We start from the raw sequence: 26,231 nt of genomic DNA on the forward strand, positions 1-26,231 counted from the left end.
ATTTGAATGTTTTAGTTATTTTGGAGGCGCGTGCAAGTTGAGATGCATATTATACATTTATATATAGTACAATTATAGATTGATATTATTCAAAAATCACTACTACAAATTAAGCTTTCCCTACAACTTAAAAAGTCATAAATATCAATATAAGCTTTACTAGAGAATAATACTCCATCCGTCCTAATTATAATGGTACACTTTCCGTTTTAGTTTGTCATCTTAGCCTTGACAGATGGAGTAATATGTGGAGTATAAATTTTTGACAATATTATCTAAGTAAAACGAACCAAAATTCAGATATACTAGTATCTTAATACATGTATAGAAAACAGATTCAATGATCCGAGCATATGACTAGTTGGGATATGTATTTTCCTTAAAAAAAGAAAAAGAAAAAACATAAGGACTAGAAGCTTCTCAGAGTATATATTTAGTACACTGATGAAGAAGACCATCTGATGATTGACATGTCAGAAACTATGAGTGGTAGATTAAAGATGAGGATCAACTTGGGTTTCACCAAACCGTGGGTCCCATACATGCTGTGTCCACGTGGATAGTCTCTCCTTCCTCCACATAACTTGTGTTTCTAGTTTCTACTTTATCAAAACTTTATAATCGTTCAATGCTTTTTATTAAACTAATTATTGTTTCATTCTGCTTCCTGCCTTTCTCTCATTGGTTGTAATATAGTTGTAGCTGCTTAACCATTTGGTGCTTTTACTAAATCCAAACCTCGATGCTATAGCTAGCTAAATTAAGACAAACTTCTTTCATATTCGATATGCCACTTTTATTTTCATTTATTTAATTCGTTTTGTGATGACTTTAAATTAGCTAGCTCCTACTAAGTCAAACTTTTTTTTCCTAACACCCTTCTTTCCTTTCCCATGCTTTGATTTTTGAAACGCCTTTTAGAAAGTAGTAGCACTTATTTTCTACTCATCCACATGCATTGAAATTAGAAAGTTATATAGAGATACTGATTATCACACTTTTCTTAACAGCATATTCATGCTAAACAGTGTTATGGTAGTTACTCCTTTCATCCGCGAATAGGAATCTTGTTTTTTTTATTTTAGTTCGTCTATGAATAGGAGTCTCGGTTTATTTTTACCATAAATAGTAATAGGGTTTCATCTTCCACTAACTCATTTCACTCACATTTCATTTAAAATTAATATATACAAGTGGGACCCCTATTCATCTAACTTTTTTCCACCCACTTTTTTAACATTTCTTAAAACCCGTGCCGCCAACAAATGAGACTCCTAATGGCGGAGGGAGTAACAATTAACACTTGGATAAAAAATTATCAATGTGTTAGTGAGATATATAGTGATTTATATCCCATGTTAAATGTCATTAAATTCAACTGTTGCGACCCTTAAATAAATATTTACTAATACATAAAAAATAAAAATAAAAATAAAAATAAAATCATAAATTGAACCCCATACCATCATCAGTATGACAGTATACCAAGTCAATTTGAATAACTCAGCCACCACATATGCATGACAATTTGAAGTGACCTAAACCTTTGCTTTATTCAACTTCTACCCCTCTCTCCACATCACTCTAGTATAGCCTTTTCCTTATGCTAGACATAGCAAAATTATAGTAGTAAAATTATCAAATAAACAAAAATACCTAGGAACCCTCCCACCCACCCCAACTTGTAATCATTTTAACTTAGTCTTCACACTCCCACCTATATTTCATATCCTCCCTTTTCCTCTCAAAATCAAACACCACTAAAAGTCTAAAACCATGGTCTTGAAACTTCACCACATGATACTTTCAACTCTCCTTTTCCTCTCCACCATTCTTGATTTTCTGCCGGCGGCGACGGCGCAGGAGTGCCCGTATCCGTGTTATCCACCGCCCACGGGCCCTGGAACCGGGACGCCGGCCACCACAACCCCACCAGCATCCACCACACCTCCAGCTTCCTTCACTCCTCCGGCGGGTTACACCCCGTTTACTCCGCCGGCGCCTTACTTCTCCGATGGAGTGCCGCCGCCGCCAGAGCCAATTGTGCCTTGGTTCCCATTCTACTACAGGAAGCCGCCACGTAAAGATCAATCTTCATCATCAATTCCAGGGTCAACAAACCTTGTCTTCTTTATTTTACCTCTTCTTCTTGTTTTCCACTATTAATTAAATTGTTTCTTTTTCAATTTCCTTGTTGTTGAATGTTGATGTGTTAGCCCAGGATCATTTATCTATCTATGAGGAGAGATATATATAGCCTGTTTTTATTTGTGCTTGTACAATGATCAAATTTAGTGCAACTGCTAATCATGTTAATTGCAATCTCATTTGTTTTCTCTTTATGTTCTATCTAATATATTTCAACAATTATTTGTGTTGAATAAATTTTCAACACAATTCATTTTTAATTAAAATGTGGCTCTATTCAATTTCTAATTTTCGTCTTTACCTTTCGGTGGAATATTTCACCACGTATACATGATTTCATCATCAAGCTAGATGATTGTTTGCATTCGTTTTAAATACTGATTTTTTTGGTGCTATTTTTAAATACTGATTTGAGAGACGTACATGGGCCACTATGTATATTGAATGCCCTACACATGGCCGAATAGATTAACATAATTAAGTGATAATAACGTGACAGGCTGGCCAATTGAATTTTAGCAAGTTTATAATTACGCCTTTATTTTTGTCATTGCTTTTCAGGCCATTCATGTCCTTCACAATAATTTAATTGTGGTATTAGGTGTGATATGGTTTTATTTGAGGACGGAATATTATTTTGAAAAATAATGGCAGTAAGAAAAATAAAAACTTAAATGAGAAATATTTTCAAGAGATGGGCCAAATTTACATAGCAATATTTTCCATCATACAAAGGAAAAGAAAGGGAAAGCTAGCTCAAATAAATGCACACCATATTTGATGTAGGTTATAGTATGTCTTACAAAAAAGTGGGGGCTCCCCTACTTTTTTCCCCTCTAAAATTCCAAACAAAATGAAAGATCAATAATGACAGGAAGAAAATAACATTCTAACTAACCACCTATTTCGTCCACTTTCAATCTCTATAATTGTGGTGGAGACTAATAGTCTAATAGTATATCATTACCCTATTAAAGGAGTATATGGTAGCGAAATTTCAAGGAGAAGAGAAAAGAAATGGCAATATTCAGACAGTGGTTCCAATAAGCGACAAAGACGTCCAGTGTGAGAATAATTAAACTAAGCAGACAATTGATAAAGCATTTTTGCAGTATAATCTAATGACAGAATTGACAATTTTAAATAGATATGTGAATCCAATGTTTGTAACAACTAGACTTTTACAATACACTAAATTAAGTAGAATGAGATGTAATTGACTTGTTAGATCTTATGGCCTTTGATGGGACTTAATTATCTCTTTCTTTCTTCCCACCAACCTGCTGGATTGCAGCGGGGGACGACGGACTGCTGTCCGACGTTACTGTTGAATGGCAGCTTGACGCCTGTGCTTGATCTATATTTGTTTTTGGACCTGAACACCCTTTCTTCGTGCCTGCCTTCGAGCTTGCTCTCGATCTCTCAGAGATGCTGCTACTGCTTAAGCATTTCGTCTGGGCTCGTCGTGGTTTCGTGTTTCTACCTACGTCCTGGTGCAATGTCTAAATCCAATAATCAATCAGTTTTTTGTTCTGAAATTTGTCAAGCAAGGAGTTGATAGAGACTTGTTAGTTTACCTTGTTTCGATCTGGATCACGCTCGACTCCATAGTAAAACGACGGAAGTGGCGTAGCCTTGAAGTTTAAGGTTTTCCGCAGCTGCTTGATCTCAGCTTCTGTTTTTTGCTACAAACACAAAGAAACAAGGTCAATTTTTTATACTTAAGTAAGAAAACTGCTATTGAGCTCATAAAGATCAATGCTGTTACACATAAAAGGTTAATTACCTGAACTTTCGCCTGAATTTTACGCCTCTCTGCTTCTCTTGCATGAATCTTCTCCTCTATCTTCATATCAAACTGTGTGAGAGAGAGAGAGACTTCTCAGCTACAGAAATAACAGAACTATCTTAATATATTATTCAGTTAACAGATTAGAAACTAGCTTGCCTCTTTCCGTCTCTCTGCACGTTCATTGCACTTAAAACTGAACCTCGAAGTATCCTGCTTTGCATATCGTTGAGGCACACCAGCTGAAGGCTTCACTCTACTGGAAACTTCCCTCGGAGCAGAGGACCGAGGGACCTGAATTCTTTTGATTTTCGAATCTTTGTCACCCCTATAAAAAATACAAGGGGAAGAAAATGTTTTAGTTATGGCTTATGAGTTACTCCACTACCTATGTAACCAAGAATCTTGATACATACCTTTTGATACAATCGACATCTTTTGCTTTTGAATCAGGCTGGGGAAAAAAAGTGAAAATCATTGATTAACCAGCAAGATTAGAATCCAAATATTCCCTTTCAAGATGGAAATGTCAAAATAATCAATGAAGTAAGATTCACAAAAGTCAAGCCAACCTCGTGTTTTGGAGACTTCTGCTTCAGGTTTTTGTCCAGAGAAGTAGCTTGTTTAATCTTCTTCTCTGCTTCCAAATTCATCCGAGCATTGTATACTGATTTACTAAGTCTTTTTTCGGAACCATTCGACACTTGCTTGCTAGATGTGTACCTTCTACTCTGTGTAACACTAACTCGCCGTATCAATCTAGACTTCAGATGTTCAGCTTGTGATGTCACATTTTCCTGCATTAGTTATCCTGTTTTAGACTGATCTGCTATTTAAAGGGTCGTGGAAAGATTCGTTACTAAATTAGCTATCATTCTCATATTTCCATTTTATGTCACAATTAACCATGTTTGAACAATCAAAGTTACTACACTATAACGACAAAATGTAAACAGCAAACCTCATAAGATGAAACTCGTTGGCCTTTGGGGCTTGCATCTCTATTTTCCTCAGTTCCATGATTATCACTAAGCAAGGCAATGGCTGGATTTGATACATTTATTATGTCGGAATTAGCAGCATCACGATCTATGGCTTCTTTCGCTTGTGTCTCTAATCTAGAGTCCATTGAAACCACACTTTCTGGTTTATCACAATGCTCCTCTTCCCCCATCCCATGTTCTGAAAAACAGTCGGAATCTCTGGCATTATCACATGAATACTCAATTTGAGCATCTAAACTCGATGAATCAGATGCTTCTCCTTGTTCTCTTAATTCATGCTCACTTCCACATGCAGAACTATCCAACCTTTCATCAAGTTTAGGCGAATGTGTGTGAGTTAAGTCATCATCATAGCATCTCTTCTCCGATGCTTCATTATCACTAGTATGGTAATCTGTCTCACTACGACTCCCAGGCGAACAAAGACCAAAAAGCCCCTTCTTTCTAAAATGGGCCTCAAGAATAGCTTTCTTCTCAGTAACTGAACCCGGCTTTGAGAATTTTTCAACCTCTTCAAGATACTTATTGTGAGAGAAAGATGACCTCCTCTCCCAACATAGATCTTCACTCTCAAACCTCCCAAATGATATTGATCCCGAAAGAAAAGATTCAGCCTAATTATTCAGGGACAGGAAAATTAGAAACGCCAATTCACCTTTGATTGTAAAGTGTAAATCTTGCTATTTTTCTACAAAATAGATCAACAAGACTCTCTCCCATAATCCATATAAATAACCACAATGCACAACTTAGCCAAGAAAAATCTCACTAATCCAAAATCCACAATCATATCATAACAAGAGCTACTGCAAAATGCATATATTGTATGATTATACTTCAATTTTTTTCTCCTAATCTCAAAATCTCAGTAAAATCAAATTTAAACCCAAAACCTCACCATCTCCACACGCACTACATGATCTACCCACCAAAACAAACAAATTCGGATCAATTCATTGGATGCATAAAAAAATATTCCCAAATCCAACTGTTACCTTAAATTGAAGTCTTGCCGGTTCTTCAATCTCACCCGCCATTTCTTAACTGCTCAAAATCATAACCTTTCCAAGCATCTGAAACGCCACAACCAAAAGGCAATCACCCAAAAAACGCAATATTTATATCACAACATTAAAAATCAGAACTTTATGGAGAAATCAAACTCACAGAAGAATTCAAACCAGTAGGTTGAAAAACCTTGGTGCGTCCCTTTTCTGTATTCCTAGGGATTGAAAACGATGCAATTTGTTGGCTTTATATCATGGGAAATGATTGAGATTTTTATAAGATTGAGATTTGAGTTGAGACAGAAATGCGATGGATGCTTGAGTGAGCTTCTTCGCAGCGAGTTTTTTTTTTTTGTGTGTGCAGCAAGTATTACATGATCATGTGCCGCTGCCATTTTCTTTCTTTTTATTTTTGTATTTTTTCGCTGAACTGAATTATTAGTGGGGCCACGTTTTGATGTGGTGATTGCCGTAGGATGTGTGTGGATCGGACGGCCGGTAATTGTTGAATGTGGGTTTTGAAGGATCTGACACGTGGCAGGATGTAGAGGCCTATATTTTGGCGGTAATTAATTGGAGTTTAGAAGATGAACGTGTGATGATTAGTGAGCTTCGGAAACCAACCTTAATTTTGAAACAGTCCCTATTCACAATGTAAATCACTATATATTGTGATGCTTTGTAAAATCAAGCGACAAGACAATAATATCTTGTACTAGTTGATAATCAATAATCAATTAATCCTAGTCTTAATTTTTGGTGTCCAACATGACTTGGTTTCTAGGAGTAAATAAGCCTAATTAATTTCTGTATAGGACCGAAATGAATGATGTTCGAAAACTGAACCACGGCAATGGTACTTGTACAACGACGTACAACCCTTTCTACGCAATTTTCAACTCATCACCTTAATTTTAGGGTAATGGAAGGTGTATTTAGTTTATTTTCTCATTGCTTTATTTGCTTGTAATTTAAGTTGAATCTATAAACGAGCTACACCACCAACTCTAATTAAATGCAATTATGTAACTAATACTATAGCTTTCCAAGTTTGAATGAGAAATTGTAGATAAGAGTTTTATTAGTATTGACTAATGGCTAATAAGTGAGTGGTCCAATTTAGTTAATAAAGTGAAGACTTAATTTCAGGCCTCTAATGCATCTATTCACCAAAATTTATCGACTTACATCAGATTTATTGCATCCCTATGCCACAGTCTTGATTTTAGATTCTTACACAACTGCAATTATCAAATTGATGGTAGTCCCAATAATTCAATCTCTTAATTTTTGTCTGCACAAATTGGTAGCAGAAATAGACAAAATATGTTATCCCCATGTGGAATAATACAATTTCGATGTATATATAAACCAAGGAAAGTGGGCTTCAGGCGCAAGTGGCAAAAGATTTGTAGCAACCCTCTTAAAAAATGGATTGTGTTTTGCAGAAGCCATGTGATCTTCCTTAACTTCGACCGTATGTAATAGATTTAGATGTAATTTAGCTACAGATAGATATAGATTAGTAGCATCTTCAAACGTTTAAAAATAATTTAGGAAAATGTAACAAAATTTTTATTAACGTATCGATTTCTACAGCCAATTGATTTTGAATCACATGGCATGCATCTAATTTCTAACACTCAAAAAATCATTAGTTGATAATATAAAGGAGCTCGACTTCGATCTCTACCATACTCTAGAAGCACTCTTGATGAAAGTTGCTGAAGCTTTAGCAACTTCTTTGAGTGGTTTGTCTGTGAATCGGATCAAATTGTACACAAATCCACCCAACATTGCTCCAAATATCGGGCCAACTATATATATCCAAAGAGCTGTATACTTGTGCAAAATCAAAGCAGGTCCAATTGTTCTTGCAGGATTCAATGAACCTCCAGAAATCGGCCTACACCAATAAGTAACATTGTTAACATTTGAGTTATATGTTAGTCACCTAAATACCTTACGAGTTACGTACCCAGCAATAAGAACACCGATTAGTAGAGTCATTCCAATTGCAATTCCTGCCATTTCTCCAATCTGAAAATTAAATTTAAATATATACAAAAATTAGATAAAAACAGTTAGTTATGTACTAAATTTATTTAGCTAAGAATGAATTCTTACAGCTCTGTTGTCCGTGGCAACGCCAGAAATGACGAACATCAAGAGAAACGATGCGATAAACTCCATCGCAAGGGATTGTGAGGTGGATCCCGTTGGTGTAGTGTTAAAGAAAGATTGATCATCCACATCTAGCAAAAGGTACACTGTCCCACTTGCAAGAATTGCACCCAACAATTGTGCCATTATATACAACGGTACCTACGAAACCCTCTATTTTTAAAAAACAAACATATCGAGATCTTAAGTTATATGTCACATATCCTTTACACAAAACTGTGGGATATTAGTAGAATCAATCAAATTTGATCAGATCCAAGCAGAGGGACAAAATTTGGTACCTGTTTAAGAGGGAATTGACGAAAAATGGCCATAGTAATAGTGACGGCCGGGTTGAAATGGGCGCCAGATATATGACCAACCGAATATATCATGACCATAACAACCACTCCAAATGCCAAGCAGGAAATGTGATTGTACCATGGATTTTATTATGAGCAACTGCACCACACCCTATAAATATCAAGAAATATGTCCCAACTGCCTCTGCAATAACCTGATTTCCACATTAAATTAGTAGCATTGTTATTCTATGAATTTATATATATAAATATAAATATAAATAACCTCGTACTTTTTGAATCATAACAACAACAGTAGCTGAGGTGCAGAAGGAAGGTCCATCATCCTCAACATTTAAACTTTTCCCATATGGTCCCTCGGTTGATCGAACACCGCCCTCTTCAAGCCCATCTATATTTCGGTCATGGGCATCCATTTTTTATGATTTTTCTCCAATTTCAATTTTTTTCCTTTTTTTCTTTTTTATTAAAATATATGGGTTAGGTTTTATTGGAAAACCATAAGAAAAAAGAAAGAACGTGAAAAGAGTTTGCAGTGAGAAGTTAAATTAATAGTGTGGTGTAATCGAACAAAGCGGAGATGCGTGTATGGTTATGCTGATTTGAAGAATGGCTAAGGTTAGTGTTTTTGCTAACTTATTTTGTGGTCAGTATTTCTACATATAGTAATGCTCGAATATACTGTGATTAGTATCACTATTGGATAATATTTTTCCTACCAATTTTTAATGTTTTTTACTCAGTATAATTATATTTCGGTAAAAAAATGTCTGAAAGTAGTATTTATGTAACGACCCGCCCATCTAGGGTACAATAAATGCGGCGATCGTTAGCTAGGCGGACTTAAATGCATCAAAGATCATAGGCCAGAGTTCCATTTAAAAAAAAGGGATTTAACCAAAACATTTAATGAACAAATAAGAAGAAGAATAATGCCTTAGCACAGAAATCCAACCAAAAAGGCTATCACAATAAATGCTTATCAAGGTTTTCCAAAATATTCTCAACTGTTCCATATCCAAAAATTCCCACGAAATAAAAGTATTCCTTCCAACCAAAAGATCACAAGTTTTCATAATATAGCGGAAGCGACCAAGAAAGAAGTGAGGCTATGTATGGAGACACAACGACACTTTAAGTACCAACTGATCATCTTATTATTTCCTACTCAACACCGCCGCCCGCTCGCCACCGCTCAACCTGCACATAGGGAAAACACATGCAGGGCTGAGTACTTATAATCATACTCAGTGGGCTCATTGCCGAAAACAGTTTTATCAACAGTAGTAATTATCATGCCATTTTCAAGTGTCCATCGGGGTTTTAACTTTAGAAAGACCCGAGGCACCAACATATATTCTTTCTCAAATATCACGGTCGCGCAACCATTTTTCTCATCGACGTTTACCATATCCTCATTCTACATGACAAGGACTGCGGCCGCAATCCAGGTCACTAGACCGGCCAACCCGTACGCTGACACTCGGTCTAACATTGGTGTACACTAACCCAAGTAGAGTTTGCGGCTCTACAAGGATCCGAATTCGATTAAATCAATAGTGGCATAGCCACGAGGGATAGGCACGACAAAACAAATCAAGGCATGATAACACATATCTCATTCTCATCAATATCAGTTTAGGACAATGTCCTTATTTTAAAAGAAAGCCCACCTCGTCGGCTTATCTCGAAAGTATTCTCTTCTCCTCGTTTATCACGCTGAGAGCGCGAAGTATCACCTTTAAATTAGGCGTATCATAAATCAGTTTCAAACATTGATTTCAAATCATGCATGTCTCCCATATTTCCCTTTTTCCCATCGATTATTTTCAAAATCATCAATCAAAATCAAAGTATGATTATCATATCGTTTTTATTCAAATAACAACTCCAAAATCACCATTAAATCGTGTCACGCATGAGTGTCCCACACACACAACACACGCACTCGATCACAACACATGTGCACGCCGACCGAGGCGTGCACACACACACACACACGGTCTCGCACACACACACTCACATACATGAATCCCAAAATTCACCGATTAATTTCCCCTTCACTCGATCTATATGCATGTGGAAACAAGAACACCGATTGATCGGTAGAAGAAGAGGAGATCAATAATTAAAGTACCTTTTCCAAAAGAACGAACGGTAGAAACAAGGAATTAGTCTTGATTCTTCAATAATCTCTTGAATTTCACTTGAATTCTTCTCAATTGATGAAGAAATTTTGTAGAAAAGTTGAAGAAAATATGGAGAGAGTGGGGGAGAAGTGGGGAACGGTTTTCAAGAGTGGGGCGATTTTTGTAGCTAGGGTTTTGATTTTTCTCTCCTCTTATATTTATAGAGTGCCAAATAATAATATCTCTAATTAAATAAATCAAGATTTGGAGAAGATTTGGTGGAGGAGTGGTTGAAGTGGCGTGATTTTCTAAGAGAAATAAGGGGGTTTCGAATTTCTTGGCTATTTAATTAGCCTATAATTTAAATTAAAATATTTCACGGAGTAGAATAATATATCACGGAGCAAGAAAAATAATAAAATCCCCTCCAATAAAAGGAAAATAGGCGTGTATTTTTCCTCTTCCAACAAGGAATAAATTCAAATCCTAATTTAATTAGGATATGGCAAGATCTTCTTAGATTTGGCAAGATATGGTAAGATATTCTAGCATATTTATATTTATTCATGGAATAGAATAAATAAGGGATCAAATAATATAATAATAAAATCCCTTCTCCCATAATATAAGAGATTTTCGAAAATCTCCTTAAATAAAATCATAGGGGCCGAAAATCCCACCAACAAATAAGGAAAAATCGGACTTTGGATTTAATTTGGATAATTCTCCCAAACAAATAATTAAATCCAAGAAAAATAGGATTTATTCTCCAAATAAAAAATGATGGCCGAAAATTCCACATGATTTAATAATGCTCCTATTAAATTCTCACTCATCCCTTAGGAAAATAATTCACCCATAATTATATTTCTCCGCATCAAATATTCACACCCAATCAATCATTTCTTCACTTTCTCTTCTTTTTCTCAACGCATTGACCTTTCAATGGCCACGTCATATTTTTCCCATCTTTGACTATTCAATAGCCACGTCAACATTTCAACAAGTTGCTATTCAACTCAATCTCAATTCTCATACGCAATTAGGTCACAAAGACACTATGCAATTAATTACTCATCAAATAATCCACATATCATAACATTTAAGGCATTTAATGCAAAAATTTTATAACCCAAAAATTAGAATTTAAAAAAGTGGGGCGTTACAATTTACTTCCCAAATAGTGTTGTTTATTACGCAATATTGGGTTCATATACTAACGGTATTAAATTAATTATGTTTGCATCCAAAGTAAATCGTGATAAAAAGCCCAATCATTGGAAAACCACTAGTCCACAAAAACATATTGGGTTTGGGTGAAGCCCATATTATATTAGGCCTTTTAATAGCCCACGCCCATTAATTAGTTGTAATTCGCCAGTCCTATTACTGAGGAGAGAACACTCAAAAAACAAAATTCCTCCCAAATATAATAAAATAATATAGCAACAAACATCAAAATTTGGAAATAGAAACACGGATGCAATTAGACATTTTTTACCTGATCAAGGAAAATCTATAGAAATATAACAATATCACACATCTGTATAAAAAAAACTTAAATCACTATATAAGTTTCATAAACCAACTCATCTATAGCCAATTGATTTTTGGATAAAATCTTATGGATCCTATCATATCAAAACGTACTCAAATGGAGTATATTTTACCACGAACTAAAGACTGGTATATCTGGATAGGTGTAGGGAAATTGTAGCTAGTCATACACTCCTATATAGGATTAACTCTGAATGGAATGGACAAGAATAAATTTGCAGGTCCACATACATATATTGTGAGTTTAATTCACTGTGTTAATTAATTGAGATGAAATGTAAGAAGCCAAAATCACATGAGCACAGGTAATATAATGTAACCACTCCCACCCAATCTTGTCAGAAATAATGGATAAGAAGTGCAGAAAAAAAATGAAGAAATCCAAATTCCTCAAACTGGACCTACACCCAGTTTTGAACTTAAATGATCACTCTATTTCTAGCCACATGTTTATGTGTGCTGGACCATCTGCCTAGTCAATCTCAAGCCCATATTCCTCTGTTTCACATAAACCCGTTTCATCTTTACTTACACACGTGTACCGTTGGGATCTTGTTACATATAGTACTACCAAACAGGAGAACTCATCCCAAAATACGGGCCTAGCTATTTGTTCAATAAACCCAAAATGAATTCTCTCACCCGATGTGGGACATTGAGTGTGTAACTGATTATATACAATTTGAACAGGTTTCTTCTTTTGGGAATAGAAGATGGAGCATGTACAATTTTATGTGAGTTAAGTAACATGGAAATACCGTTAACATAAAAGAATGAGAGAATGAATTAATTTGTCATGATTGAAGAAGGATTAGATGAGCTATAATGGAAGCCCATAAAAACATAGGCTCTCCTTTAGGTAGAAACCAAAAATAGCTAAAAAGGAAAATGAAAAAAAATAAAAAGGAACAAAGTGCAAGAGGACCCATGGAAACAGTGAAAGATGCATATACCAAAATGTGAATGAAAGTTGTATTGTCATAAGATGGATTTGCAAAAGCAACTCATTTTTTTCTGTATAAAATGGTCCCAACCCATTGCTGGCCCCCTCTAACCAGACCATGTCCGTTGTTCACCCTACACTGACCATGACCTCTTTACATATACATCTATATATACAGATGTGAATGTGTGGCTGTGTGTGTTTTGTCTCTGTGGAGCTTTTACATCTTCTTGTTTGCATGCACTTGTTCCAGCTCGTGCTTGATGTGAATGAGCCGAGTCGAGTCGCATGCCTTTATCATTCTATTTTGGTCGTGCTTTGTTGGTCGGGTTGGCCGAACAGGTTTTATTTCACTCACCATGACTTAATAACTTGTTAATTTGTCTAAGCTCAGATTAATACACTGTCATTTCATCCAGAGTGGAAATTAAAAAGGTGTTGTTTAATTTATTGAATTTTCTTGGTCAAATTAAACTACTACTTGCATGAAATACTAATGCTGTCTTTGAAAAATTCATTGTAATAGTAATTTTTTTATCGAGTAGAATTAAATTATGTGTAGGAAAATGGGATCCCATGCAAGACTTTGATAGATCATGTCAAAATAATTGATGGAAACAATAAGAAGAATGTAGAAATTTAATGTGACTGTGAGACATGTAACCAAGGAAAGTGGTTAGTTTCGGCTAGCTTTGTAAATTTTGTGAGGGTCCATTTTTTTCTTTTTTTCCCCTTTATATATAGAGAATCCATAGACTTTGTGACAAAGTTTGCCTTCAAACACAGTCCCTACACCAGCTTGGAATACTATCCCTTCAATAATTCATAAATCCAAAAATTCTTTAATATATATACTATATAGTTCCTAACAAACCAAGAAAGACCCTAAAAACTCACAGGAACATGGTATGAATATGTCCATGTCACGACCAACTATACCATGTTGTGTCCATGCGCATTGTAACCATTATTAACTTCACAATTTCTTGCAAAACTTTGTGAATTTTTGTGAGGTTATAATTAGAGTGATTTTTTTCTTGAATGTGGTAGATTTATATGCATATAATGAAATAGCGTGATGAATGCGAATGTGACTGAAAAGGAAAAACGAATCTAGATGGATATGCATATCCATAGCATTTATCTTTTTGGTCCAAATTATTGCGAGAGAAAGTGATTTTGATTGATTAGTGATTGGTCACTTACCTTAACGTACGAACCATTTCTAAACTATTATGTTTGGACTAACTCAATCTATTTTACTATTTTAGACCAAATACTAAGAACCAACTTATAATTAGTCTATTTTTAATTTCTTATTAGCAGTCTGCAAATGGTCTATACGTCACTAGCAATGCCTTATGCATATGCTTATGTCCATATCTGTATTAGTGAATTAATTAACCTAGCTAGATTATTAGATTATGATTGATCCCTTAAGCCAAGCCCAATACCCAAAAGTCTACACAAATATACATTTATGGGCTCTTATGCAAAGGTCAATTGTGGAAAAAGGAAAGACTGTAACACCATAGTAACAAGTAACAACCATGTATAAAATAACTCCGTTTTAATTTATCAATGAACACAAAAGTCTGGAAGAGAATATTGATAGTACGTATGAAAGCAAAAGGAGAAGCATGAAAACAAGGGTATCAAGACAAGAAAATAGCATAGCAGTGAAGTTCCTTGTCATATAGCCACATTTATACTCTCTCCTCCCCACTAATTACTAATACTAGTTACTTGAGTTGCATTTCTTTTCTTTCCATGCCACCCAACCTAATTTGAGTCAGTTTGAATTTTTGACAAAACAATTCGGTGAAATGTAATTCTCCTTATATCATGTTAAGTTTGAGAATGAATAATTATTTTTTAAATCCTAAAACAGTAATTCATGATACTATTATTTCTTACTTCCTCCGTCCCAAATAATTTTACCCATTATTCCATTTTAGTCCGTCCCACATAATTTTACTCATTTCACTTTTACAACTTTTGGTAGTGGACCTCATATTCCACTAACTCATTCCTACTCACATTTTATTATAAAACCAATACTTTAAAAGTAGGACTCATATCCCACCAACTTTTACAACTCACTTTCTATTACATTTCTTAAAACTCGTGCCAAGTCAAACTGTGTAAAATTATGTGGGACGGAGGGAGTATATCCTATTAAAAGTAACAGAGTTTCATTTTTGTGATTTTTCAAAAGAACAAATATTTTTCTATACTTTATTCTCTATCTAACACATTGGATAACAATGCATAAAATTATATCCAGAAAAAAATAATTATGAAAATACCATTATAAAACTATTCTATATTTTGATAACATAAGAAAAAAATATTAATTGTCTATTTTTGTTTTAAATATCATATGAGATACTAAAGTGACGTGATGATGGAATATTTTAATGAGAGAAAAGAATTTATAAGTATGTATAATATTGAAAGAAGTTGCGAACTACAACTCCCTTTTATATTTGATTGCGTGCAAAATCAAACCTTGATAGGCTCTCTCGAAGGCGTTCATAGTAGAGCGTGCACAGCAATCGAGAATTGGCGCGTGAGTTTGGGAAACAGGCCACGTGAGGCAGCCCCAACGACCAATCGCTCTCTTCCGGAGTATGTTGGTTTCCTCGCAATCGATCTTCCTCAAATACCCCTCCCTCTATTTGGCCTCAACCCCTGCAATTATTGGACCTCGTGTGGTCAAAAGCGACAATTTGGTTTCCCCATGACCCATCCGCGCATTCGCGCCCTTTGCCCATTTTTATTTACGAGATGGGTGCACCTGTTCCCCTTCAATACGACATCGCATTGCCCTAGTTCAGGTCGTTTTGGGAATTAGGGATTTCCATTTTGATTTTCGCCACATTTCTCACTATTTTCCATGTTAACTTCTTCTTTTTTCAATTGGTCGGATTATTCTATTTTCCTTCCCTTCCTTCCCATTTTTTTTGGGCCCTTATTTAAAAAGTTGCAAAGATTTTTTCTCTTGATGAGTAGATTGATAGTACATGCAACTGCTAGACATGATAAGATTGGTAGTCAACTTGTGATCTTAGGATGATTCCAATTTACATTTAAAAGATGTTACGTCTACTACAACTTAATACATGCACTCATATTTATTGTAGTACTACTATACTATACATCTCACCCTCTATCAATATCATCCACGGAATTAAAGAAACGAAACGAAACAATTACAACCTTTAGCCGGGTGCAATAACAACTATCAAGATAGTGATAATATCTTCCCCCACTTGAATCATTTTACCACTTCGGCTAAGGACAATATAATAGTTGCAATAAAATACTTGAGGGTATTTATAAGGTGTGTTAGGAGGGATAAAATTGTTCCCTTCTTATTAGAGTAAATATTCCTATCTCCAACTTCTAAAGTGATGCTTGTCAATTTTCTCACACACTATATAACACATTAGGAAAAAAAGTTTGGCCACATGATGCCCTTCCCATGTTTTTATAGTCTTCAAAATCTTTTGAAATATCCATGCACCACATGCAATATACATACGTGCCTACATATCGAACGCAACACGTGTCATGTCCAGGGGCCGAGTTGAGGAGAGCTCATGTGTTCCAAAAAAATTTACCTTGTAATTTTATATTCTTGTGGAAGTTTATGTTTTAAGCCTTCTTAATAGTAATAGTTTCCCAAAATTAAGGTCCATGGAATCTATATTTGTGACGATATATATATGTATGGACCAGGTAATAAGTAGGCACTAACCTTACAAGGATTGAAGAATCAATATTAGAGAGGATGGGTAATGGGTTGTGCCATGTTCAATGAATTCATGTGGGGAATCACGTGCAAGTATTTTTCAAGACATAAAAGGAGGGTTTGAAATGTGGAACCACAACCGCCCTAGCATGGATGGTATTTATATAGGCTAGGATTGTGATTTGTGGGCGCATCATTTTTTATCTCTCTTTCTAAAAGCTCAAAGCATACCTCCTTTTGACTCGCTTATCTTCCTACCTTCTCTTATTATCCCTTATCAAAGAATCCTAACCCACTTTTCTCTTCAAAAGTTTCAATGTATAGTGATCTCTCAAATGGGCCCTAGTTAAAAATACATTGACATAACATACCCCTTTCTTCATTTCTGAAGAAGTGTTCGCAATCGTCCGAAAATATACTTTGAAAGTGAAGAGATTTACGACATGATAGGAATCTTTGTCTAACTATTGTCTACTTTTTCAACTTGTTTAACAATTGATTCGATACTTCAATAATAATTTTGATAAAACGAATTAAATGCATAAAAATAAAATGCAATAAAATTAACCTTCCAATCTACATTTAATATATAAGAAATATTCTAAATCCATGCTTTCAAATTTATTGAAATGCATTATGTTTCATTTAAATTTACAAAATTAAGTTAGATTTTTTAATACTCTGTATGCCAAGATCCATCATTACCTATATTGTATGCGAAATCATTCAACAACTCAAGATTTATCTAGTTTCATTCTTATTTAATGTCAAAATTTTCAAATTTCTATACTTGTAGTATATATTCCCTAAACTCCCCCAATGAAATATTCTACTTATATAAATATTACTCGTAGACTCGTAGTAATTTCTTAGTAATTTCTTAATTATGAATCTGAGAGAGAATGTATTCCACTTTGGAGAACTTGCTAAATTGACTGCAATGTGCTTAGTGTAACAATCGTAGTGATAGAATCTTTATACTACTACATAGTAGTATTGAAGCACAAATTTCTAAAACATACAAAAATAGAACATTTATTCAAGGAAAAAGAAGTATGCATGACGCACCGAGTGCATTTTATTTGCATATGATAAAAATTCAAATGTTTGATAATTGATCTAGCTAGAAGAAATTTACATTAATTGTCAAGAAAGCAACAAAAACGAATACAATCACCACAAAATTCAATAATCAACACAAAGAGCAGAAAGCGTGGAGCAAAGAGGAATATAAAATATACTAGTATATTAGATGATGAAAAGATTAATACTACTAATAATTAATTTAATCCTAAATTTTGGCTCCTTGATTGCCTCAGCAATGTCCCCCATCCACAAGTATTAGCCCACTTTATTTTTCATCATCCATGGACTTTTTGTTGTCTGAAACTGGAGCCACCATCCTCATCATCAGGGACTCATATTATCTAAAATCAAATACCTACTACAACTTTCTCCAAGTTTCTGGGAATTGAAGAAGCACAGATCTTCTCTCTCTTCTTCTACTCACTCAAAGCTCCAACCTTGAAAATCGTTGCTATCCATATGAGTGATATCATGCCCTCGACCTATTCTCACTTTGATTTACTTCATAGGCCAAGAATAATATAATAGACGAGTGTGATTGGTAACGCGATCAACATTCCGAAAATAACCCTGAAATTAGCATCACAAGATATAGTATAAAATCGTTAATTATGATTTTATATTTATGTTTTGTAAATAAATAGATATATTTGCTTACGCAGTGCTGAGAATTTGCGGATGGACGTTGTATTCTTTAGCGAAAACAAATGGAACAATGCCTTGTGGAAGCGCAGCCTGTCACAAAATTAGAATATATTTTAAATTTATTATTTCAGCTACTCTTGCAACCACTATTTATATATCCAATTAAAGGTGTTTAATTGATCACAAGATTCTCGTGCGTGTACCTGCACAATTGCGATGTGTAGAAGGGTGCCACGTAGGCCGACGGCGATGGAGGCGGCGGCCATCACCGCCGGGCCGGTGAGAAACCTCACCGCCATCGCGAAGGTAGCAACGGAGTTGCCACATGCGATGATCTTCGGTTGAAGGGCCATAAACAGACCTATTTAGTAGACATAAATTAGACAAAGGCTTTAATATCAATGAAATTCCTAACTCAAATTTAATTTAATAATTAATTTGTGTAGCTGTCACCTCATTTATTGTATGATGCTAAATTTCAAATGTGTGTAGATAACATTTGATATTGGAGAATGAATGGATGGACAAAATTTGTCCATGAATAATTGAATGTGAATGTGAATGTGATGAGCAAGCAAACTCACCCAAACTAAACATAGCCATTCCTAGACCAGCATCTGAGAGAATATGGATCGACCCATCTACAATTGCAGGCATTTTCACATTCCACCTGAGATCAAGCATGGAAATAATCAATTAACATAAACCAGATAAAAATTGGACACATGATTAGAATATTAGAACAGAGGATGTCGTGTTTAATTACCTAAAAGAGACTAACGACCAAATTAGGCCAATGAGGCTGGAGTAGGTGTTGGGGTTTCGGATAAGCTTGCGCCAAACCATGATCAAGATAAGGCGCGTCATCACACTGGCCGGAGGCATGTGTTTTACGCCTCCGCCGCCGAGTACGCTACCGGCATTCACCTCCATCTCCGCCGGCACTGCGGCACCTTCCTTTTCTTTCTCCTCGTCGCCGCTGAAGGTGAAGTTCTCCCGCCCTCCCTCGCCACTTTGCGGAGCACCTTCTTTGCCAAAAAAAATTATACTAATGAATATCGTGACGCAATCTTTAAATTTTGTTGCATTTAAAAAATAAAAAGTTTCACACCTTTGGTGTCCCCATTTTGGGGATTATCAGTAACCATGAGGCGGATTTCCTTGGCGCCAGGATCGGACCGCCCGGATTGTTCGGAGTCTGGACCGCCGAACACGTGTAGCCCAGCGGCGTCAGACACCGGGGACGCGCTTGAGCTCCACACAAACATGTGGAGCTCTTTTGCGTCGTGGTTGGCCTTACCACTACTAGTTTGTTGCGATTGAGTTTGAGTTTGATTTTGAGGATGCGTCAGTGCCTTTGCGCTGCCTTTTGGCAGCGCGGAGGCGATTTCGGGATTGGGAGCCGGGTAGGAAGTGGGCGCCGGCTGCGGCGGGAAGTAGCCGAATCTCGGAGAATTGATGAGGCCGCCGGGAGCCGCGTTCTCTTCGAAATTCGACGGGCGCGGCGTGGGCCCCCTCGACGACTGAACGGAATACAAATCCGCAATGTTGAAATTCGACATTCTACCGGTGTCGGAGTTTCCGAAATTCGACAATCTCCCCATCCCCATCATCGAGTAGAAATCGGAGTGGTTAAAATTGGAGCCCCTCGGCGTCGGATTTCTAGACGAGCTGAGGCTGTAAATCTCAGCGCCGGTGAGATTGGACGGCCGCGGAGTGATCCCGGAGAAGGAGCGGCGCGAGGCGTTGGATTTTCTGACGGTGACGTGGAGCTTGCCGTCGTTGCCGATCTCAGCGTCGGTCTCCAAAAAATCCTGGCCGTCCAAGGAGATGACGTCGGATTCGACCTTGAAGGAGACGATGGAGGCGGCGGTCTCGGGGAACTGCTCGGAGATGAGCATCTTGGCGGCGCGGAACTCGAAGAGGAAGAGGAGGAGGGTGTACCAGATGATGCATTGGAGGACGATGAGCTGGACCATGAGCGTGCCGGCGTAGGCGCCGTACATGGCGATGAGGAGGGGGATGCCCATGACGAGGGTGTTGGGGAGGGTGGAGAGGGAGAAGATGGTGATGGACCACTCCAGGGTCCCGTTTTTGGTGAGGTTGGCCCACGCGGCCAGGGCGATCAGCATGATCACTTTCTGCAGGGAGTCGGCCGCGATGAACCGGAAGTTCATCGCGTAGATGTCGTTGGTGGAGATGAAGTGGAAGGAGAGGAGGGGGACGGCGAACACGGCCACGAAGCGGTTGATGCCGGAGCATTGGTCAGGGGTGAAGATCTTCCACCATTTCACGGACCCGTAGGCGAGGATCATGGCTACGTAGAGTGGAACCATGGCGGTTAGGACCACGTACAGGTCGTGCCAGGTTATCATTTTTTTTTTCTTTTTTTTTTTGGAAACGGTTATAGACTGTTACTGAGAGAGGAGAGAGAGAGATTGGGGGAGAAAGGGGGTGAGGTATAGGACTGTGGTTGAGTAGATATGGTGGGTATTTATAGGGGGAATTGGAATAGCAATTTTTTTTTATTCAAAATTGATTTGGCTATAAAGAATTGGGACCACTTTTGCTTAAGTTAAGTGTATTTGTAGTATAATTCAGATTGTAACTTTGATCTTAATGCTGAAAATTTGTTTAATTATGGCCAGTGATACAGATAGTGTTAAGTTTGAGGCTAATGTTCAGCTATTTTATAATGTGATTGTGACTGAGATTTGTGTACTATTTAAACTGAAGGTAACAAATATGTTGAGTAATGCGTCAAAATTTTCTTGTAATGGTCAATTATTTTATAACAAGATTAGTGCGATTATGATTGAGCTTTGTGTACCATTTTGAAATGAAGATTCACAAGTCGAACAAAAATATTAATTTTGCAGTTTTATAACAAGATTTGTGTGATTATACTTAGTTTTGTGTACCATTTTAAAATGAAGATTCACAACTCCAACCAATATGTAAAAATCTTCGTATTGAGATGAGCAAGTGACCAAGCTCATGTGTCAATCAAGAAAATGGTGTTATAAAAGGATTGAGAAACTGCTGCAAACTTGACATTGCTGAGTATGATTAAATGATTTCTGAAAGTTTATATCGCAGAATAGATAAATTAAAATTGAAGCTACATATTGTATTAAAATTTGTAGAAAGTTGATGTTATTGAGCAATTAATTAACTTTTTTCTTATCCGATCTCGCATTTTGCTTCTATATATTTTAGGTTACTGAAATTTATAGAGCTTTCCTCATCTCCCTTTTTTTTGCTTCTTGTATCAGATTTTCTGTATTAGTGTAAATTATTTTTTTAGAAGAAGGAAAGATAGTATAAATGAAGGTTAGTGAAATCAAAGGATTATGCAGTGTACGAAATGGTTATCAGCATCAAACAAGTTTCTATACTAACGCAATTTCAATTAATTATTTTGATATAATTTTCCGGATATATGCTAAAATTGTATATTGTTTATTAATGATCGTTGAACTATTATTTGAAGTGCTAGACTCTAGATAATGAAGATAGATATGATTATGTGAAAACCGTGATGGTGATTTAATAATGTCTTTACCTGATTAGCAAATAGCTGATATATCTATGAAGTGAAATTGGATTCTTGTATTCCGTCATATGAGTTTAAGCAAATGAAGACGTGGGTTGTTTAAAGAATCTCACTCGAATAAATTTTGTTTCACATCAAACAGTTTCTTGTCTAGGAAAATAAGATATATGCACCAAATATCTAAGTCGAATATTATTGATTCTAAAAGTACTTAATCTCCTTAACTTAGGGTCAAGACAGATCCTCTCTTTTATTAGCACACGTATTGATTAGCGACTCTGATCACAAATTTTTGGTAGGATATTTATTAATTGAGTCAAAGTTCTCAAATCACAAAATATTTGGGAACTAATCAACTAATCATACACTGATCACAGGGGAAGCATTCCCCAAATAGTAAATACAAAAATCTAAATGGTAGTACTATAATAAAAAAAAAATATTATTATATTTTATAATATAAACAATTTTATGTAAATTCTATGAAGATTCGAAATACAAAGAGAAAAAGATGAAGAAGCAATTAATCCAAGTGAGTTGCATTAAAATTTTCATAAGTCAGCACATGGTGATTTGTAGTTACGTTGTCGGCCCACTAGACTTTTCCATCACAACCCATACAGGCCCCATATGCCTTCCCCTTCAACACATATATAATTATAAACCAATGATAAATAAAAGCACTTCTCCAAATATACATAATTATGATTTTATGTTTTTCACAAAATTAAATCAAGATTTAGCATAATTTAACAGATGGCAATTGATTTGTGTTACTTTCCGTCGTCATTAATCTATTTTTGAGAAATTATCGAATGATTTCATAGTTTTATCGTTTACTATGCTTTCTGAATTCAAAGTTGGGCTGATTTAGACGATATAAGCCCAAAACCTTTTAATATAAGCCCAATTCTACTTGGACTATTCTCGGAGATAATTTTTCATATCTAGGCACAATTAAGTTTTGGGATTTTGTTATTATATGAACTTGAATCATAGTCATAATTTGATTGTGTCAACTATTATGATAAAATTGTCATTATTTGAATTTTCTAATTAAGAGCAAAATTTCGTCATAAAAAATTCACAATAACAACAAATTAAATCCCGAAACACAATTGTACTATCATAAATTATTGGCGATATGATCAATTATATTGGCAATTGAAACTAAAAAAATACTCCCTCTGTCCCATTTAAAATGAAACGTTTTCCTTTTTTGGCTGTTCCATTAAAAATGAAACGTTTCTTAAAATGGAAACAACTTTCTCTCTACTTTTTCATCTCTCTTACTTTACTCTCTCTTTATTAACTCACAAAACAACACTACATAAAATCCCGTGCCGATTTCCAAATGTTTCATTTTAAGTGGGACGGATGGAGTATATAACAACTATCTCACATCGGTGTACAAAGAGAACTGAAATCACTATATAAGTCTCATGGGCCCCTCCTCCTATCACCAATTGGGTTTTAGGATGGAACCCATGGATTTCTATCATAGTATCAGAGCGGGTCGCCGACTGTGGGTCAAAATTAACTGACTCAGCAGTATATCTGGGCCGAAACCGAAAAAATGACTGACCCAACAATATATCTGAGCTTAAAATTTGGGCCAGTGGTTCAACCGACCGGGAAAAAAATTGGGCCAATCGTCCAACCGATTAGAAAAAAAGTACAACCCCTTCAAGGTTTTTGAGGGAGGGTGTTGGCAATTGAAACTAAAAATATATATTACAACTAATCCAACCCCTCCAAGATTCACCTTGAAGGGTTTGAGGAGGGTGTTGGCAATTGAAACTAAAAAAATATATTACAACTATCCCACGTCGATATACAAAGAGAACTGAAATCACTATATCTATATAAGACTCATGTTTTCCATCCTAAAACCAATTCAAATTATATAATCGTTGCTTATGGGATTTTTTAAGAGAAACTGCGTGACATTATGTGCATATCTAATATTGTTTTGCTTTAGTTAAGTACCACATGCATTGATTATACAATTAAGATGAAAAAGGTTATACACAATATGTTATCAACACTAATTGAGCATATGTCGCCTTTGTTGCTAGTATCATAAGCTAATTAGTGATTTGCTAATTAGAAAATAAAAGCTAAGTATTTAAATATGAGGCAGCGGGGGTGACACGCTCACAGCGAGGACACATGCTGAGGGCAGAGACCCGCGGCGGCGCTGCCTTGATGAAGCGAAGCTCCTCCACCTCCTTTTGCAGCTTTCTGTTTTGTTCAGTCAATGCTCCTAGCCATCTCTTTAGGTACTCACACTCTACTTCTGTTTGCTTCATCTTGCTCCTTTAATTAATCAATTCAATAATATCAACAATACTACAAATTATCAATTCAAAATTGATTTTTTCCAAACATGTAAATACGTTTTTTACTACAAACTTCCTGAAAAAAATAACTTTTCAGCGTGCATTTTATTGCACACAATTAATTCACAGGGAGACTATGTGAAAATGTAATTTACCACCTCGACATACATTTTTTACTTTTGTAACATACCATCAGTCCTCAAATTTAAAAGGTTGATCCTAAATTATTTAATTTAGAGGGAAAACAAAGGATAATTTGATGCTTCATCATTTCTTCATGTAGGAAGAACCGAATAATCCTAATATTCCCTTTACTAGTATTACCTAAAATATTCTTTTCCATTTCCAAAAAATAAATGTATATATATATAGTAAAATAAATAATTAAAAGATATTCTAGCTATTAATTAACAAGGTATAAGTCTACCTTGCTCTACGGTTCTGAAACCACACCTCCACTTGCCTTGGCTTTAATCTCAATTCCATTGCTAAATCTTCCTTCTCTTTCTGCAGTTTCAAAACCTAATTCCTTAAAAAACACATGATTAATTTCATATATAATTAAATTAATTAAGAGGCGTACAGGATTTAAGGTTTGATTTTGTACGAAGCTTTGTTCAAGACGACGAGACTGATCTTTTGTGAGCCGGAGTTTCTTTCTAGGAACCGGGCTATCTTCGTCTTCTTCCTCCACGCATTCTTCTTCCGATCTTGAGGGTGCTTCATTTATGTCCAGTAATTTTATTTTTCCTTTTGCCTCTATATATAGCAGTATATAAAATGTTTCTGTTATTTTTGGCATTTATTTATGGAAAAAAGATTTTTCATAGACTATATATATTGAGTGAATAAAAAAGGTTTATCACTCCTCCGTGATTGGCTACCACCATGCAAAGAAATTAAATATACCTAAAACATGTCACCTCTCTAGAAAAGAAGAAGAAAACTTTCTTTCCCAAAAACCCTAATTCTTTCAACATGATTGGAATATATATATATGTTTAAAATGAACAATCGAAGTCTTTTTTTAGATTTACTTGCTCACTTTACACAACAAGAAAGCTTCGTCGTTTGAACAATATCATACTTAAACTCCAAGAAATTGAAAGGGAAATTCACATACACTGATACACACACACACACAAATCAAGAAGGAAATAAAAAGAGACTTAAAGAGAGAGAGAGAGGGAAGAGATGGTGGTAGTCTGACCGGAAGATGGGAAAGAGGGCATGGCTATGGATAGTTCCAAGCAAGAAGAATTAGGAGGCAAAATCTCCATGAAATCTTCAAAGAGTGATTAGGAGATATTGGAGCACAATTATGGTTGAATTAATAATATTGTGTTAGAGAGACAAGAAGAATTTGTGGGATCTTGAATGATATATATTCAGACAAAAGCATAAAAGTAAAAGGAGAATGGAGACAACAAATGCATAAAGGTCAAAAATATAATAAGGGAGTTGTTGAAAGAGAAATAGATTAGATTAGTTAATGGAGTATATGATTGATTCAACATTTTTATCAGAAACGGTTTTTCTTAATTTGATTGCTTTTATTTGCCTACCCATGTACTATTTAATTAAATAATTGCTACTACTACTTTTTTTCCCCTTTTCAATTTGGATAGTAAAGTTGGGTGTGACAAAGCAGCAGACTCCCATTGCTTGAGCCCGATTTGTCGGTCCATAAGTCAGCTGCTGAAATGATTGGCAAAACTTATATGTTTTTTTTTGAGCCATATATTGAGGTTGATATTATGATAGTATTAATTTGTGGTGTTT

At 35.7% G+C, this 26,231-nt stretch overlaps 4 protein-coding genes and 1 pseudogene across 6 annotated transcripts; 1 reads left to right on the plus strand and 4 right to left on the minus strand.

Moving 5' to 3' along the window:
- Nucleotides 1–1,776: 1,776 nt before the first annotated feature.
- Nucleotides 1,777–2,241, plus strand: LOC125189264 (protein TRACHEARY ELEMENT DIFFERENTIATION-RELATED 7A-like). The gene is made up of 2 exons (XM_048086557.1): nt 1,777–2,111; nt 2,217–2,241. Exons 1-2 carry the CDS (start codon nt 1,777–1,779, stop codon nt 2,239–2,241), a joined length of 360 nt encoding a protein of 119 aa, XP_047942514.1.
- A 1,029-nt stretch (nt 2,242–3,270) lies between these two features.
- On the minus strand, nt 3,271–6,328 carry LOC125186603 (protein WVD2-like 7). 2 transcript variants are annotated; one of them, XM_048083001.1, is made up of 9 exons: nt 6,123–6,328; nt 5,937–6,014; nt 4,899–5,555; nt 4,510–4,734; nt 4,354–4,391; nt 4,097–4,265; nt 3,935–4,006; nt 3,726–3,833; nt 3,271–3,650 (listed from the first exon to the last, which is right to left on the minus strand). In XM_048083001.1, exons 2-9 carry the CDS (start codon nt 5,976–5,978, stop codon nt 3,399–3,401), a joined length of 1,563 nt encoding a protein of 520 aa, XP_047938958.1. In that variant the 5' UTR covers nt 5,979–6,014; nt 6,123–6,328; the 3' UTR covers nt 3,271–3,398. The 2 variants fall into 2 exon arrangements, with proteins under 2 accessions (XP_047938958.1, XP_047938957.1); XM_048083000.1 differs by having other exon boundaries at nt 6,109–6,328.
- Nucleotides 6,329–7,539: 1,211 nt separating this feature from the next.
- On the minus strand, nt 7,540–8,984 carry LOC125186207 (annotated as a pseudogene).
- An 8,890-nt stretch (nt 8,985–17,874) lies between these two features.
- On the minus strand, nt 17,875–21,020 carry LOC125189117 (auxin efflux carrier component 3-like). Of its 2 annotated transcripts, none has more exons than XM_048086333.1 (6): nt 19,663–21,020; nt 19,318–19,579; nt 19,136–19,221; nt 18,755–18,912; nt 18,565–18,641; nt 17,875–18,476 (listed from the first exon to the last, which is right to left on the minus strand). In XM_048086333.1, exons 1-6 carry the CDS (start codon nt 20,924–20,926, stop codon nt 18,410–18,412), a joined length of 1,914 nt encoding a protein of 637 aa, XP_047942290.1. In that variant the 5' UTR covers nt 20,927–21,020; the 3' UTR covers nt 17,875–18,409. The 2 variants fall into 2 exon arrangements, with proteins under 2 accessions (XP_047942290.1, XP_047942291.1); XM_048086334.1 differs by having other exon boundaries at nt 19,318–19,576; nt 19,663–21,019.
- A 2,990-nt stretch (nt 21,021–24,010) lies between these two features.
- LOC125186904 (homeobox-leucine zipper protein ATHB-17-like) lies at nt 24,011–25,787 on the minus strand. The gene is made up of 4 exons (XM_048083392.1): nt 25,660–25,787; nt 25,033–25,208; nt 24,877–24,956; nt 24,011–24,426 (listed from the first exon to the last, which is right to left on the minus strand). Exons 1-4 carry the CDS (start codon nt 25,727–25,729, stop codon nt 24,228–24,230), a joined length of 525 nt encoding a protein of 174 aa, XP_047939349.1. The 5' UTR covers nt 25,730–25,787; the 3' UTR covers nt 24,011–24,227.
- Nucleotides 25,788–26,231: the final 444 nt, after the last annotated feature.

Source organism: Salvia hispanica, chromosome 5 (genome assembly GCF_023119035.1).
Source record: "Salvia hispanica cultivar TCC Black 2014 chromosome 5, UniMelb_Shisp_WGS_1.0, whole genome shotgun sequence".
NCBI classification, from domain to species: Eukaryota; Viridiplantae; Streptophyta; class Magnoliopsida; order Lamiales; family Lamiaceae; genus Salvia; species Salvia hispanica.

Bases quoted from the DNA above. Each gene is read 5' to 3' on its own strand.
- LOC125189117 (XM_048086333.1), bottom strand. From the start codon at position 20,926: ATGATAACCTGGCACGACCTGTACGTGGTCCTAACCGCCATGGTTCCA. The intron at 18,913-19,135 runs GTGAGTTTGCTT...TCTACTAAATAG, and splicing joins AATGGCTATGTTTAGTTTGG to GTCTGTTTATGGCCCTTCAA. The intron at 18,642-18,754 runs GTACACGCACGA...ATTTTGTGACAG, and splicing joins TACACATCGCAATTGTGCAG to GCTGCGCTTCCACAAGGCAT.
- LOC125189264 (XM_048086557.1), top strand. From the start codon at position 1,777: ATGGTCTTGAAACTTCACCACATGATACTTTCAACTCTCCTTTTCCTC. The intron at 2,112-2,216 runs GTCAACAAACCT...TTGATGTGTTAG, and splicing joins TCTTCATCATCAATTCCAGG to CCCAGGATCATTTATCTATC.
- LOC125186904 (XM_048083392.1), bottom strand. From the start codon at position 25,729: ATGGAGATTTTGCCTCCTAATTCTTCTTGCTTGGAACTATCCATAGCC. The intron at 25,209-25,659 runs GTCAGACTACCA...TGCTATATATAG, and splicing joins GCCCTCTTTCCCATCTTCCG to AGGCAAAAGGAAAAATAAAA. The intron at 24,957-25,032 runs GTACGCCTCTTA...TTGAAACTGCAG, and splicing joins AAAATCAAACCTTAAATCCT to AAAGAGAAGGAAGATTTAGC.
- LOC125186603 (XM_048083001.1), bottom strand. From the start codon at position 5,978: ATGGCGGGTGAGATTGAAGAACCGGCAAGACTTCAATTTAAG. The intron at 5,556-5,936 runs GTAACAGTTGGA...CTGAATAATTAG, and splicing joins CGGCAAGACTTCAATTTAAG to GCTGAATCTTTTCTTTCGGG. The intron at 3,651-3,725 runs GTAAACTAACAA...TATTGGATTTAG, and splicing joins GTGATCCAGATCGAAACAAG to ACATTGCACCAGGACGTAGG.